The sequence below is a fragment of the Rhopilema esculentum genome, chromosome 21 (genome assembly GCF_057945365.1).
Source record: "Rhopilema esculentum isolate cy_ngs chromosome 21, ASM5794536v1, whole genome shotgun sequence".
NCBI lineage: Eukaryota > Metazoa > Cnidaria > Scyphozoa > Rhizostomeae > Rhizostomatidae > Rhopilema > Rhopilema esculentum.
The window spans coordinates 1698367-1713590 of record NC_142835.1 but is presented as its reverse complement, the minus strand read 5'-3'; the positions used below and the strand labels follow the sequence as shown (position 1 = coordinate 1713590).

The following is a 15224-nucleotide window of genomic DNA, read 5'->3' as shown; positions in this document are numbered from 1 at the left end:
TCTTTCCCAATAGACCACGTGAGAGTTTTTTGGGTTGGATAAGAAGGGTTTTTTAGATCAGACGGAAATGGAGGGGAGTACCACTTTGGGACGGGGAAACTTGATTACCAGTTTCGAGTTCTTTATCAACTGGGGATATTGAATTGTGATGGTTAACGAGGAATTTTCGCTGTTTTTGGGGTAAAATGGGGCTTAAATCAGGAAAAGTTCCTGCTTATCCTCTGCGAAGGAGAAACTTGGCTGGAATGACGTTTCCAGAATGGAGAAACATCGTTTACCTTGTCGATCGGGAGGCAGATAACATTTCCATGTGCATGCAGGGAAAATTGATACTAAATGATACTGGCGACGTAACTACGTAATATGCCAACATATCGCAAACAGTACTACTACATTTAACTTTACTAACACTGACAAAAACTACGACATCAAAAAAGACTGGACTGCAACTCTACAAACGTTATTTACTCATTACAGTGCAAGCACTGTTTAACTAACGAACACAAGAACTGCCAATACATCGGTCAAACAAGCAGACGACTGAAAGACAGATTTAACGAACACAGACGAGACATTATCAACAAAAAAGTAGAGAAGTCTGGTGGTGCAGAACCCTTCTGCAACTCAGAACATACCATCAATGACCTTACTATCATTACTGCTATTGATTTACAATTATTATCGATACTTTCAATATTCTCGCTATAATTGTCTTTTATTTTTTTGTTGTTGTTTGATATCATTGTTATTAGTATTATCATTATTAAATATTATAATAACTTTTTATCATTTCACCACTGCCCATCCTCATAACACTTTCATTCCACCACCACCACCAACGCTTCTTCACATCACTCGCCACCTTTCTCTTCTACTTTCATTATCTGTTTCTCCTCCGCTGCACTGCATTCACACCATTCCACGTCCATCAATCGGACACCACCATCGCCTATTTTAAATTTGTGTACTTTTTAGTCTGTTTACTTTAGCTCTGATGAAGCCTTATATGCCGGGACGAAATACTAGTCACAGTTATTTCACGTGTGTTTGTTGCTTTTTGTTTTCGGCGGGTTGCGGTGTTCCTTATTTGCTACATTGATACTAAATTAGGTACCATGGTACATACAATTTACCTATGTAAAATTAAAACCCACTGCTCTGAAATAAAAAGCAAAATTGTACAATAAGATAAAAATTGTGGAGCCAAAAAAAGACAAGAATTTGAGTTCAAACTACTAGGTGACATTTAAAAAAAAGCAATGACCTGAAAAATGATAAAGACAGATAAAATTTTCAGGAAATCATTCTTTATTTCAGACTATTGTTGATTCTACAAAATTTTCTACAAGCTCCTACAAACGATGATAGGTCATTGAGTTAATGTTAAGTACAAGTATACGTTAAAACTCCAAACAAAGTCACCCGAAAATAAGCCCCCTATTCCTGGCACGTAAACTTGCTTCCGAATATAAGCCCTACCGAATATTTGCCTTGGCCTTAAACTTGAAAATAAACATAAAAAGGACTATTTTCTTCCCTCAACAGGAATACACGCCATAACGGATACAAAGTACAGGAAAAACGAACTCTATTCTTGATTTGTTCTTTAAAGCACCGCTTATGGGGTCTTTCTAGTTTCACAAGCCACCTTTCCTGTTATCTTTCGAATGGTTGCAGCTTGCCTGTAAGTGTCTCTGGCACATGATCCATCTTTTTCATTTTCTTTGACGATGAATTTTTAACTAAACTCAACAGAAAGATCGAAAAAAGGAAACAGAGGAGCTGAGTGGAAAACAGTAGAGTCTGCATGCAGGCTACACTGAAGCAGTGTCCTTTTGTGCTGTATAGTTAAAAACTTACAGTACATATCCGCGAGCTTTGCTTTTTAGGGAGTTATAACAGAGAAAAAGAAGTCAATGTGGTTTATTTCATATTATCAAATTCTAATCGAAGACAATACAAGGAAATATTTGCGAAGTTCCACAAACTACGATAATAGCAAAATTAGAGAGCTTAGCTTTAACCCGCACACGAAATAAGTGTGACATCAGGCCGTGACCAATATACGAAAAAAAACACTTATAAGTTGAGCGACAGGTTGAGACACGAGAGACCCTTACAAGTTGAGGAGTCATAAATGAAGTATCTCGATGCAAAAGCAAATAGAATTCAAAACGATACAGATTATAATAATAGAATTAGGATTCAGAGTTTTAAATGCAGTTGGCTGTCAAAATTAGGCAAGAAACGGTTTCGAATAAAGTTGTTCCAGCAAATGGAATTCTATTTTGTTAGAAAACTATCCCCCACCACTTTTTGATAAGCTTCGTTGCATGAGCCTACTTGATATGTAATGATTTTGAAAAATTTCCTGACAGCATCGTTTTCTGGCAAATACAGAAAAGAAAGCTGCTATTTTGTGGGTTGATTTGTCCAAAATTAATAACCTGTAAATTACATCTTTAAAGTTCCTTCATATAAGCTTGAGGAAGACCTTTATAATATTTGATGAGCCTATGTACTGTGGCGGTTGCTCGATAATAATTAAGAGCAGGGGATTTCTTAAATTGTAAAAAGCTAATTTTAGAACGAAATGACAAATCTTATCACTAAACATTTGCGATTAAATTTGAATTCGCTTTCAATGTTGAAAATTTTGATCTCAAACCATTTTTTACAAGGTAATTCTATACTATGAAAAGACGTTTGTGACTAGCTAACTCAACAATGCAGCTACAAGTTTGCACTTTTGGTTACCGGACCATTTAACAGATATCGGTTTTTACAACAGCTTATAATCAACACATTTGGAAATATATTTATAATAATAACATTGAGCGAATATCTATCTAGCAACAAATGATGGGTTGTCTACTCGCTCGAGTTGTTCAAAATGCTTTCGGGCGTTCTTGATGTTGATCAATGTGGCAGCTGAAGCTACAAGATAAACAATATGCGCAACGCTTTAATTTACCCTTTTTAATTAAGGCACGCAATGATCATACGGGTAAACGAAAGAAAAATTGCTTTCAAAGTGCTCATTAACAAGCAAACACCGGGAAATAATTATTAGACTTTGCTGTTAGAGGAATTAAACGAATATATAGAGTTTAATTCTTTACACACGAAAGCTAATGAGAAAGAGTCAACGAACTAGCGTGATATCCAGCTAAAAGCTTTCAAGTTAACAAATTTCATAAATTGCTTCAAGAACCAAAAGTATAAATGGCAAGTTGCACTAGAGATTCAGGAGCAAGTTTATGCGTCTTATAACGAATTTCCATCAACTTCATTACGCTAAGAAAAATTCATATTTTTTAATGCAGATTAAATATTTTACTAGCTTTCTTAACTTCACTGGAATTAATTTGGTGGGGGGATTTTTTGGAGGATGGGGTACTTCCTGAAAGAGAGATAAAGCCCCCCATGGCATTGCATCTTTGGGAATAGGTTTCCATTACGTCGCAAACGATTTTGTAGCCTAGTACACTGGTGTTTGGCATTGAACATCGGTTACATGCTAAGGGTCATGCATCGAAAACTGCATTTTCTCCTTAAAAAACCCCTTACAAATTACAAATCCAGAATACTTACAAATTCCGACATCCGACATGACGACCATTGCATAAGTATTCGAAGTAAACACATCAATAAATGCTGCAAAGCTGCTGTTGCGAACCTCCATGCTCTGAAACTGGGCCTGTAATTTGCTAAATGATAAACAGAGAATGGAACATTAAAGTATTTTTAATTAAAAGTTTACATGTAACACAGCCATGTCAGCATAAATGTGCCTAAAATCTAAAATCAAAGTGGCCTCATTACGAAATAAGACTTATTCATAAATTCTTCATTGTGCCAAAACATTTCCAAAAAGGGGCACCAGACTAGCTTCAACTGGTGAGAGAGGGGCAACTGCCCTTAAATCAACCACTGCCTTTTTATAACTTCGAATCTATTCCTGAATCTATTAAGTTTGAGGTGCCAGTGTGGTGACCCTGGTTACTTCCTGCTTGTCTCAATGGCCTTGCTATAAAAAAATTTCATCACAACTATCATTTTGAGAACAAGACAGCTTCTATCTTTGGCTCAAGAGTCAAAGGACTACATCTTTCTGCAATATCACTATTTGTTGATTTTGGTCTATTTTCTTAGTCTTTATTTTTATCCAAAAAAAATGTAAAATCAATATTACCTGCAGCTCAACTTAAACTGCTTTATAATGTTGCTTATCTTCTCGAATCTGTGAACATCTTTGTGTTGCTTCAGCTGACAATGGGAAATGACCTGTAAAGAGAACATGCTTTGGTTAAGGAGGTACAAATGGAAAATGGGTTTATTCAGCTGCTTTCTTTTACTTGGACTCGATCCAAGGTTGACACACTAAAAACATATCAATTTTTTAAAATGATTTTCTGAAATTAAAGCCTAAAAATACTATTGAGAACTTTGAAAACAAAAAATTTAATATTTATTTTCAGGAAAAACAAATAAAGACTGAACTAAGTACCGTTTCGGAAGTCAATACCAAAATTCTTTCAGCTACCATTGAAGAATACATACACTACCTGAATCAACATATAGAGCTCATAAAGGAGTTATATTCTATTGCTTGTTCTTTCTTTCAAATGTGAGAAATCTATAAATAGTTGAGAACTGTGTCCATACTAATGATGCCAGGCCTACCCACTGAGCCAAGTGCGAGGATGGCTCTGTGGTTAGGGTCTCAGACCAGGCAAAATTTTACTTAGAATGAGGAGAGTCGCCAGCTTTTTGTAATTTCAGACATAGGAGTCACATGGTCACACCAAGAAAAAGGACCAGGACACTGCCTGATATGCATTGCTCTCAGGGTCCTAAAAACTACCTTTGGATGTTTTGTAGTAACAAATACAAAATTCAGATTCAGGGCTGTTTAAAAAATTCATTTAGCAAAGATAATTAAATACATCATAGAGAAAACTTGTTCACCAAACATGTGATTCATAGTATTGGCTGCTTAGCAGACCTATAATAGTGAAGGTTTTTCCTTACCAAAAAAGTTGCTCTTTCAAACAGCAGGACTTCATCTGCCTCAATAGCCTTTGCAAAACCATTTAGATTAGTCTCTAATTGCTGCACATTTGGTATGAGTTTATAAACTATACTTGACCAAGCCTGGGAAGGGAAAACTAAATTTAGATCAAAAGTAAAGCAAATATTTTTATCACTACTAGCACTAAGGTTACATATGTGCTAGTCTAGGATTTCAGTAGCCTTTTGAAAAACACTTTCAATAGAGTCAATTTTTAAACTCATTAGAATTTACTACAGGCATTTTCATCTTCCAAAAAAAGAACTGGCATTATAACAACTTTGACACTAACATTTCTGTCTCCATTCCATTAATACCAAAACTCTTTGGAGACTTTTTGAAAAAGATAATATATAAAACCATGTAATTTTGGGTTCCTATGACTTCTCTGTAAAATACTAATAGAAACCACATGTATTTGAAATCCTAAATTCTCTTTGATAAACTCTTATTTGCTACTTTAGCTTAGAGCAGAGAAGTGCCAGGGAGCACTCCCCATTGGGTCCACCAGGTCCAGACATAGAGGCCCACAGACAAATAGGGGCCCCAAGAAATTATTTGAAGTTTTAAATGTTGCCATAGGGTCTTTCTTACAAGACTTCCCTTGCAATTACTGTGCTTTAACAGGTTTTTGGAACCAAGCTTGCGTGAATGCAAAGCTTCAATGTGTACAAGCTTCAAAATTTGATATAGATGATTTCATCTTATATATGAACTGACATGGCACTCTAGATTCAAAGTTAGGTTTTCAACAGCACAAAACCTTACCTTGTATAATGTTTCATCCCAAATAGAAGTTCTGAAGCAGATACAATCTAAGGGTTTTGAGAGTCTCTTCAGCACTTCTTCTCGTTCATGGAATATCTAGAGGAATATTTAGTAGCATTAACTTCTTGAATTCAAAACAGGATTATCTTTCCTACCACTGTATTTGAAGAAAAGCTGTAATATGACACACTTTTGTCAACTTGTCATCTAGATGTTGCATTATCAATGACCTAGCATTAAAATCATTACTTAAAGTTTACAAAAACACCCAGGTTGCTTTTACTGAAATCTCAAGAAAATGCAAGCATGGGAGAAATATGATAAATTTTTTATGCTAATAAAAATGTGCTAAAAATGTGAGGAAAAATGTGCTGACAAAAATTACTTGAAATGCAGTACCTAAGATTATTCAACCACAGAGGCATCAAGAGAGGGGTTAGGAGGGGTAAAAGGTCCGGGGGCGGTGCTCTGATGGGGCCTGTATTAATGTAATAATATCTATTTACAATGCAAAAAACTACTATTTCAGCTACTTACATGAAATCAACGCCTGTAATTTTGTCGCAGAGAAAACATGTCCTTCATTCATGTAAAAAGTTTTTGCAGATTTTCATAAATCCTTAAAAATATTTTTCAACAATTGTAGCTAAAAGGGTGTTTTCCTAGTTCTCCTGTGACGGCAGGGCATGGCCATAGGACCTTTTCTTAAGGGGTCCAGCTGTGTGAATCACCCCTGGGACCGAGCTGGCTCTCGACAGCCCTGTTCACCAAAATTTTAAAGTTGCCACAACTGACATTTGGCTAGAAAACTATATATCTCTTCACCTGATCTCTATGGTCCTCAGGAACTAAGTCCATTTTATGAACAAGACAAAATATCTTTGCCTTTGGAGAATGTTGCAAAATTGCTTCTAAACAGGACTGGTAGTAATGCATGTCTTTTTCTATCTCTCTGCTCTCCACATCAAAGACATAGATCAAAACTTCAACATTACGAAAAATGTTGTCTCGCTGACTTGCAAAATAATTCTCCATAAAGGCTTCCTGCCTGGAAGAATAAGTAAAAAACTTTTTCTGCAAAATATTTCCATGCTTTAATAATTTTTCTGCAAAAATTGCTAAGAATGGTAGGAACCGAGGGTAGAATATTATTAAGATGGCAGTTTTTATGGAAAAGAGGGGCAAATTCCATGAACAGGCATCAGCTTCTAAATAAGTGGAATACATCTGGTGAATTTTTACCAAAGAGTCTATTTAGGTTAAAGTTAATGACTAAAGTTAAAGATTCCAGTTATCAATACAAACATTTCTTGATAGCAAAAATAAATAGCTTACAATATAATTTAATGATGTTACTCTCTGGAAAAACATTTTAATTACATGCAAGCTTCAAAGCTTTGCTTTTCAAAGACATTAAGACATTAAAAAAAATGTGGGATTAATTTTTGGTACTTAACGTATAACAAAAAACTGAACACAAGACAATAAATCTCTAAATATAGCACAGAATCTTATGCTTGATTGGCCTTTATAGAGATACAATTGCCAATATTACAGCTTTTTGTGGCATTTAAAATTATTCAAAACACATCCATTAGTTACATACCCTCCACAGTCCCACAGATTCAAGACAAGATTCCCTAAGAATCTAACATGTGATGTTTCCACATCAACTGCAAAAGATTGATAAAAGCTCTTGGTAAGTTGAACAAGTAATCTTGTCGAATAGCATTGAATTGGTTATTTCAAATACTGGTCGAAACCAGTTGGCATGGCTACCAATTTTGTCCACTTAACTTCAGACAAACCTTTGCCAGACTGAAAGCATATATTCTTATATGGAACACATTTTTAAACAAAGGTAGTGTTTTAATTTTTTTTACTAATTTTTGTCTGTTTTAAGAGCCTGTTATTACTCTCACCGGTGCTTTTCTTTTCTTTAACATCCCCAGGTGTGATTCCCTCTTTTAAAAACTGTGATAAATTTTTTTACAGTTTTCCATAGCCAGTTGCATATTCTAGATTTCTTTAAAAGTCAGCTTATACAACTCTTTCATTGCAACTCTCCAACTCTTTCAATCTAGATCTGAATCTGGTCCATGCAAAAGCACATGTATAGACTTTGTGACTGTTTTTGGTGGATAGCATCCACTACAATTCAAGTGAACTGCTTTTTGATAGATATTTTATGTAGTAGGATTCTCAACTGGGTGTGAAACTACTGCCACACAAATGCCTCCCTTGATTGTCATCTGGATATAAATTTCCTTTTATGTTTATTCTCTGAGGGCTGTCTGATGAAGTAACATATATAAAATTCACTTTTCGTGTTATTTTCAAATAATTGTTGATTCTAAATTTTAAATCATCTTTATAAACTTCGTCCAAAATTATGACTAAGATTAGAGGATTCAGGTCAGCTAACCTCATTTCAATATCACAATTTTCTCTGAAATTCTATGTATTCTCATCACATAGCTTAAAAGGGTCTTGAAGCAGTCACATCAAGTATCAATACAGATTTTGATTAAATGATTCCCAGGGCAACCAGACAAAGTTTTTGAACGAAAAGTGATTTTTGCAAATGGCTGAGAAGCATGACGTTGCTACTTTATGGGAAGCAGGTGCATAAACAAATGCAGACCTGGTCTCGCCTTGGCATATGTGGATATGCGTGCATGCAATCATGCGCCTCAAACTGAGAGGCCTACAATCCATGACAGATAAATGTTTCAGAGATCTGTTATATACATACTTGTTGCTCCCAGTCTTCTGGTATCACGAGCAATATAGTTAGCAAATATGATTGACCTCATGCTAGTTTTTCCTGAGCAACTTTTGCCCATCAAGAGAACCTTAAAAAATACCAAAATCGTTTTTCATTTAAAATACATAAAGTCAATAAAAGTCAACAAACAATAAATTCATTTTAAGCCAAAAATACTAACAGCCTAAAAAATTTAAGTAATATCTATGTAGATCTTTCTGATAATCAGTAGCAGCCAAAATAGATAATTTTTTATAATTTTTGCATTAGGAGAGATAAGGATTATTGTGCAGAAAAAGTTATGCTTGGCCCTCCAACACAGTTCAGGTATCTTATGTGGCCCTTTGTGAAATTCATTGCCCACCCCTGTCATATAACACTTCATTGCCTATTCCAGAATTTAGCTGTGATGGTGAACCTTTGTTTATTGAAGGAGAAGGACAACAGCCTATTGTTTAAAACAATAGAAAATCATTGGGGCTGTAGGGGCGATTGCCTCCCTAGTTAGTAAGTTAAAAAAGGCCCTGTAACACTTTACTTTTAGTATACAGTACCTATAGTGCTAACGGGGCTATGACCTTTGGTATATGAAAGGGACTACTTTAGCTATAGTTCACAGTGTAGCTATGAAAAGCTCAGATATGAAATAAAAAGGACATTTTTTGTGGACATTTTTTACTATTCATTTGATTGGACTCTCTTTCTACCTACTTCTAGTACCTACTAGTACTTACTTCTAAACGTAAAAGTTAAATTGTTTGGGGCACCCTTAAGGAAGAGAAAAAAGGAAGCCGTGCTTAGCCCAATTTTTGCATCTCGAAGTGAAATTCATTTTACATAAATTTACATACCTTCTTTTTCATCATCCTGAATAGTTTTTAGCGAAAAAATCTACCAAGGGTTTCTTTTTTATTCTTCTGAAACTGAGCAGCCACATCAAGCATCCATACAAAGTTTGAGGTGGTACCATTTATATCATGTGACGAAAATGTGACCGGCATATTGAGCTAGCCTCGTACAGAACCATTATAAAAAATAATTTATTTTGAGTTTGGCAGCGGAAAGAATTCCCACTTTCGCGCCACTTTCTGGAAGAAAAAACTTTCAAATTAGTTTCATATTTGGTATTTGTTGAAAAATAAAGTAGCCTTATGAAATTTATTTCAAAAGTTGCAGTGTCAATACCAAAACAAACCTCTAGCTTATTACTTTTCTCATCAAACATATAACTTATCAAGAAATTGAACTTCAAACATAGCCTCGCTCGGGTCGGTTATTTTCCCGCACTCTCTATTAATTATCTTCGAAATCCTGTTGTCTATAGACGTAAAGAATAAGTTCTGCAAGAGTAGCCTATATGTTAAGTTCTTTGGTTATCAATAACAGGCTAATAGTGCGTCAGGTATATTCAGGCTATCGATTTTCTTTGTTATAGTTCATAAATTTTAAAGATTTTGAAAATGCAAATAGTTTTTTCGTGTTCGAAAATATTTTGCATGAATTCAAGATTTGACCTTTTTACAATTTTAAAAATTTCAATACAGAGGTTCCTTTGCCGACCTACATGCATTGTGCATTTTTGTGATTTGCAAAGCAGATCTCTATAAGATGAATCATGATCATCGTAAAGAAAACGTAGGGCTCGTTCCTGTATTTTTTCGATCTTCTCCATAGATCTAACTGAGGAGAACTTTTGCTGAAGCTTCAGAACTTTTTATTCTTTCTGACGAGAAGAGCATGAAATTTTTTTGGGTTAGCAATCATTTTATTCTGATTAAGGCTTTATCAGAATCAAATGATTGCTAACCCTTGAGCCAGGTAAGGGCGATGCTTGCTTCTTTTTCCAAGACGTTAATTAATTGAGGCAGGCTTTTTGAAAAATGTGCTTAAGTGTTGTCATCTGCGTAATTTACAAGAGAAGCCTTTTTAATGAAATAAAACAGGTCATTGATGTAGAAATTGAAAAGAATAGGACCACGGACTGATCCTTGCGATAGCCCTGATAAAACAGATTGAAAATCACTGTAAGTATAATCAGGTTAAATAACTTGAATACACAACTTAAACGTGAGTATTTCTCTGAAAAAATCACGCAGTTTCAAGATGACCTCAAGAAAACTTGGAAAACCATCAACCAAGTCATTAACAAAAAGTCGAACACTACAGTTGCGCCTAACCTTACTGTAGACGGCAAACAATTAGGGGTAACAAAGCAATTGCATCTTCAATGAATGAGTACTTCTGCAGCATTGGGAATAAACTTAGCGATAAAATTCCAAATAAAGCCAATCCACTCTTGTCTGGTGAATACCCGTTTGAAACTCCTTCATTAAGTTTCTCTTTTTCTGCCATCATGACAAAAAAAATAATCATCAACCTTGAATAAGATGAAGACATCGCATGGTTCAGGTCACGATGGCATTGTGAGCTTTTATTTTAAGATTGCTTTGCCAGTGGTTGGCGGGTCCTTGTGAGATCTCTTCAATAAATCATTGCTTGCCGGGAAATTTCCGGAGGATTGGAAAATAGCGAGAAATTAACTTTTAATCAGTTTTATGAATACCTGGATGCAAATAAATCACTGTGTTGAATTTGTTTAGTTGGTCACCCTATGTACAAGCGCCTACGTAAGGGCCTTCTTATTTTTTCTGTATAAGGTGTTATTTTAAAAGTTGTTAAAGAGAGTTGTCGCCTGAAATCATCGCGAACGAACGCATTATCACAACGAAACGCTGTATTTCATTTATTCATTCACAAATCATCACAGTCTAAAATGTAACTGTTTGTTTTATTATCATCGTCTTCTGGCAATCTTTTAGTCATTATAGCTGGACTTAATATTTACAATTGTCGTAAATGTTGGAAACTAAGGACGCAGGACCTTCCGTGTATCCTTACAAGGATGCTCAGCCAACTACCCAACATTTTGGTGCCGTGACCCGGGAGCTGTAATGTCTGAAAAAGAAACATTAAAGAAGAAAATTCAGGCACGAAACGGTCATCGCCTGGTTGTTCGCAAAAATGTCGCGAAGGCCCGAGAGCTGTTGCCTCCGCGCGGTCGAAATCTTCCACCGGAACAACAATCGAAACTCGAATCAATCAAAAACACACTGGAACGAAAACGATTGATCATCACGACACTAGATACAGAAATTGAGGATCTTTTGGAAGAAGTCGATATCGAGAAAGAAATAGTAGATCGTAGCGATTTGGAAGAAGAAACGGAAGTCATAATATGTCAAATAGATCTAGTTAGCAAAAAGGACACGATCGCCCCGCAACATGAACTTAATCGCAGCTTCGAATCACAAGGTTTTGCCACAGCAGGAAAAGTGAAGCTACCAAAATTACCTTTAACGGTGTTTAATGGAGACCCGACAGAATGGCCATCATTTTGGGATAGTTTTTCCTCAACAATTGATGAATCTCAAGGCTTGGCTCCTATCGACAAATTCAAATACTTACAGAAATCGCTGCTTGGCGAAGCCGCTAAAACGATATCAGGTCTTCCACTCACAAGTGAAAATTATCAAATAGCTCTAGACTTATTGCGAAAACGATATGGAAATCGTCAAATAATTATTTCAAAACATATTGAAGCCTTAATGGATTTACAAAGGACTGAAAACGGAGCGGATTTAAAGAAATTGCGTCAAATGTACGACAAAGTTGAAAGCACTGTTTGCAGCTTAAATGGAATTGGTGTATCTGCAGAAAGCTACGGAACTATCTTGACGCCTATCATAATGTCAAAAATACCGGTAGAGTTAAGACTTCTTATCTCGAGGAAACTATCGGATGAATGGGATTTAGAAGGACTATTATTAGCGTTCGGTGAAGAAATTTCACTTCGAGAAAAGTGCGCTTATGCACCTATTGGTAGTGCTACCAATACAAAAACAGTTTTATCAAAACCATCCTTTCAGCAATCCACAGCAGCTACACTGCTAATCAACAACCAGAAACGAGAAAGAAGTGCAAACGATGGAATACCATCTTGTTTATTTTGCGGGCAGAAACATTTTTCTTCGAGCTGCACAACGGTTTCGAATCCTGACGCGCGGAAGCAGACATTACGCGAGAAACGGAGATGCTTTGTTTGTTTACGTGGTGGACATGTTAGCAGATTTTGCAGAAGCAATACTAGATGTTTCAAATGCCAAGGAAAGCACCATGTTGCAATTTGTGGCTCAAAAGCTGGCAGTTCCGCAAGTTTTGCAAAAGCAAGAGAAACAGCGTACAAGGAAACCGTCGCCGCGCCTCAGTCACCGCCCACACAACCATGGGTAAGTACTTTACTAGCGTCTCGCAATAACACCACAAATACCGCTGTCTTATTACAAACTGCAAGAGCTAAAGTAAGAAGAGTAGACAGTAACACAGAAGAATGCGTTGTAAGACTTATTTTAGACTCTTGCTCCCAGAAATCGTATATTTCACGCAGGCTAAGGGATAAGTTACAGTTGCCCACCATAAGCACAGAAAAGGTAATCATTAAAGAATTCGGTAACGTTAGTGGGACATTAAAAACGTGCGATTCAATCCAAATTGCTATCGAAGGAGCAGATAACCTAACTGTGTTTATTAATGCTTTTGTGGTAGACAATATTTGTAGCCCGGTTGCTAATCAAGCCATAGACGTAGCCAAACTGAAATATCCCCACATAAAAGATTTGCCTTTAGCTGATAAAGGTAGCGGCATGGATGAATTTGAAGTTGACATATTGATTGGGGCGGACTACATTTGGCAGTTCATGTTAGATCACGTAGTACGGGGGGAGCATGGTTATGGCCCCGTAGCTACACTTACCAGATTCGGGTATGTACTTAACGGTCCCGTAGAAATACCGTCAACAAATGAACACTCATCGAACATTATCATTTCACATGTCCTTAAAACTGACAATATTGTCGTTGATAGCGATAAACATTTGATAAACGAACTTCACAAATTCTGGGATATCGAATCTATGGGTATCAAGTCTAATGAGCAAGAACTAACTTGTAGCGAAAATCCATTAGAGGGAAAAATTCATTTTAATCAAAAACTCGGAAAGTATGAGATTTCGCTCCCATTCAAGGAAGATCATCCTGTAATTGCAGACAATTATCAAGTAGCACGTAAACGTCTCGAAAGCCTGTTAAAACGCTTAAATTCAAAACCCGATGTTTTGCATCAATACAACGAAGTAATTTCTGAACAACTAAATTCCGGTGTTGTAGAAAAGGTAGAGGATACGGAGTTATGCTCGGCTCCTGTTGGATCTGTGTATTATAATCCTCACAGGGAAGTAGTTCGAGAAGAGCGGCAAACTACAAAACTTCGAGTCGTTTACGACGCAAGCTCTAAACAAAACGGCGAAGTAAGTTTAAACGATTGCTTAGAACCAGGCCCAAATCTGGTACCTCTCATTTTTGATGTACTTTTGAGACTCAGAGCTAAACGAATAGCGTTAATTGGTGACTTAGAAAAGGCATTTCTGAATATCATTATACAAGAAAACGACAGGAATTTTCTCCGATTCTTGTGGTACGATAACGTTTTTGAAAAAGATCCTGAGCTTGCAACATTGAGGTTTTCACGTTTAGTTTTTGGACTTACGAGTTCGCCGTATGTTCTTAATGCTACTGTACGTCACCACCTTGAAAACTATCGACAGTCAGATAACGAATTTGTGCAAACCGTCGAAAAATCTCTATATATCGACGATTTTGCGTTTTCATTAGATACTGAGGAGGAAAGTTTCGAACTTTATCGTAAACTCAAACTTTGTTTTGCTTCTGGAGGGTTTAATATGAGGAAATGGGCCTCTAACAGTGATTCGCTTATTGAACGCATTGAACTAGCTGAAAATATGCATAGTTATTTTCAGTTACGACAACGTTTGTATTAATTTCGATTTGCTGCGAGGGCGCGATTTCATTTACAGGCCAAAATTCCGAGTCGTTTTCCAAAAACTGTGGCCCGTTCCACCAAAACTCGTTTGATTGCATTTTAGAACAATCAATGCCTCTTGAAGCGATATCAGCTGGATTGTTAGACGTTGGACAATATCGCCAATTTTTCTTTTCGGTTAAATCGCAAATTTCATGCACTCGATTTCTTACAAATACTTGTTTGTGTTCTTTGTTACCTAAAACCCAGTGAAGGACAACCTGTGAATCTGTCCAACAAAAGATTGATTCTAAGTTAATTGTGCTAATCAAGGCATTGTGGACTGACTTTATAAGACGCGAAAGTGTTACTGCGGCCATTAGTTCAAGTCGCGGTATTGTTTCACCTTTCATAGGTGCTACTTTGGTTTTCGCACAAATTAATCGGCTTATTACTAGTTTAGATGATGATTCGACGCGAAGGTATACACAAGCCCCATATGCATATTGACTTGCATCAGAAAAGCCGTGTAGTTGAATCGAAATAGCGTCATTACTGATAATATCTCCCATTAGGCTTCGTGGAAATTCAATTCATGTTGTGTTTGCAATGTTGTTTACGATTTTGAGCCAATTATTGCAAATGTCGTCAGGGAGTTTTTCATCCCAGGCTGTTTTCAATTTGCACAATTGCTGAAATATCATTTTAAGCGGAAGAATTACCGGCGAAAGTACTCCGAG

General features: G+C 36.4%; 2 protein-coding genes across 2 annotated transcripts; one reads left to right on the top strand and one right to left on the bottom strand.

Annotated features, from left to right (window-relative positions):
• Positions 1–1917: 1917 nt before the first annotated feature.
• LOC135684555 (ras-related GTP-binding protein A) lies at positions 1918–9618 on the bottom strand. The gene is made up of 9 exons (XM_065200166.2): positions 9461–9618; positions 8598–8697; positions 7449–7515; positions 6668–6890; positions 5843–5938; positions 5035–5157; positions 4196–4287; positions 3595–3710; positions 1918–2937 (listed from the first exon to the last, which is right to left on the bottom strand). Exons 1-9 carry the CDS (start codon positions 9473–9475, stop codon positions 2846–2848), a joined length of 924 nt encoding a protein of 307 aa, XP_065056238.1. The 5' UTR covers positions 9476–9618; the 3' UTR covers positions 1918–2845.
• Positions 9619–11560: 1942 nt separating this feature from the next.
• Positions 11561–14503, top strand: LOC148957558 (uncharacterized). The gene has a single exon (XM_089115031.1). The coding sequence runs from the start codon at positions 11561–11563 to the stop codon at positions 14501–14503; it is 2943 nt and encodes a 980-aa protein (XP_088971157.1).
• The last annotated feature ends 721 nt before the right edge of the window (positions 14504–15224 follow it).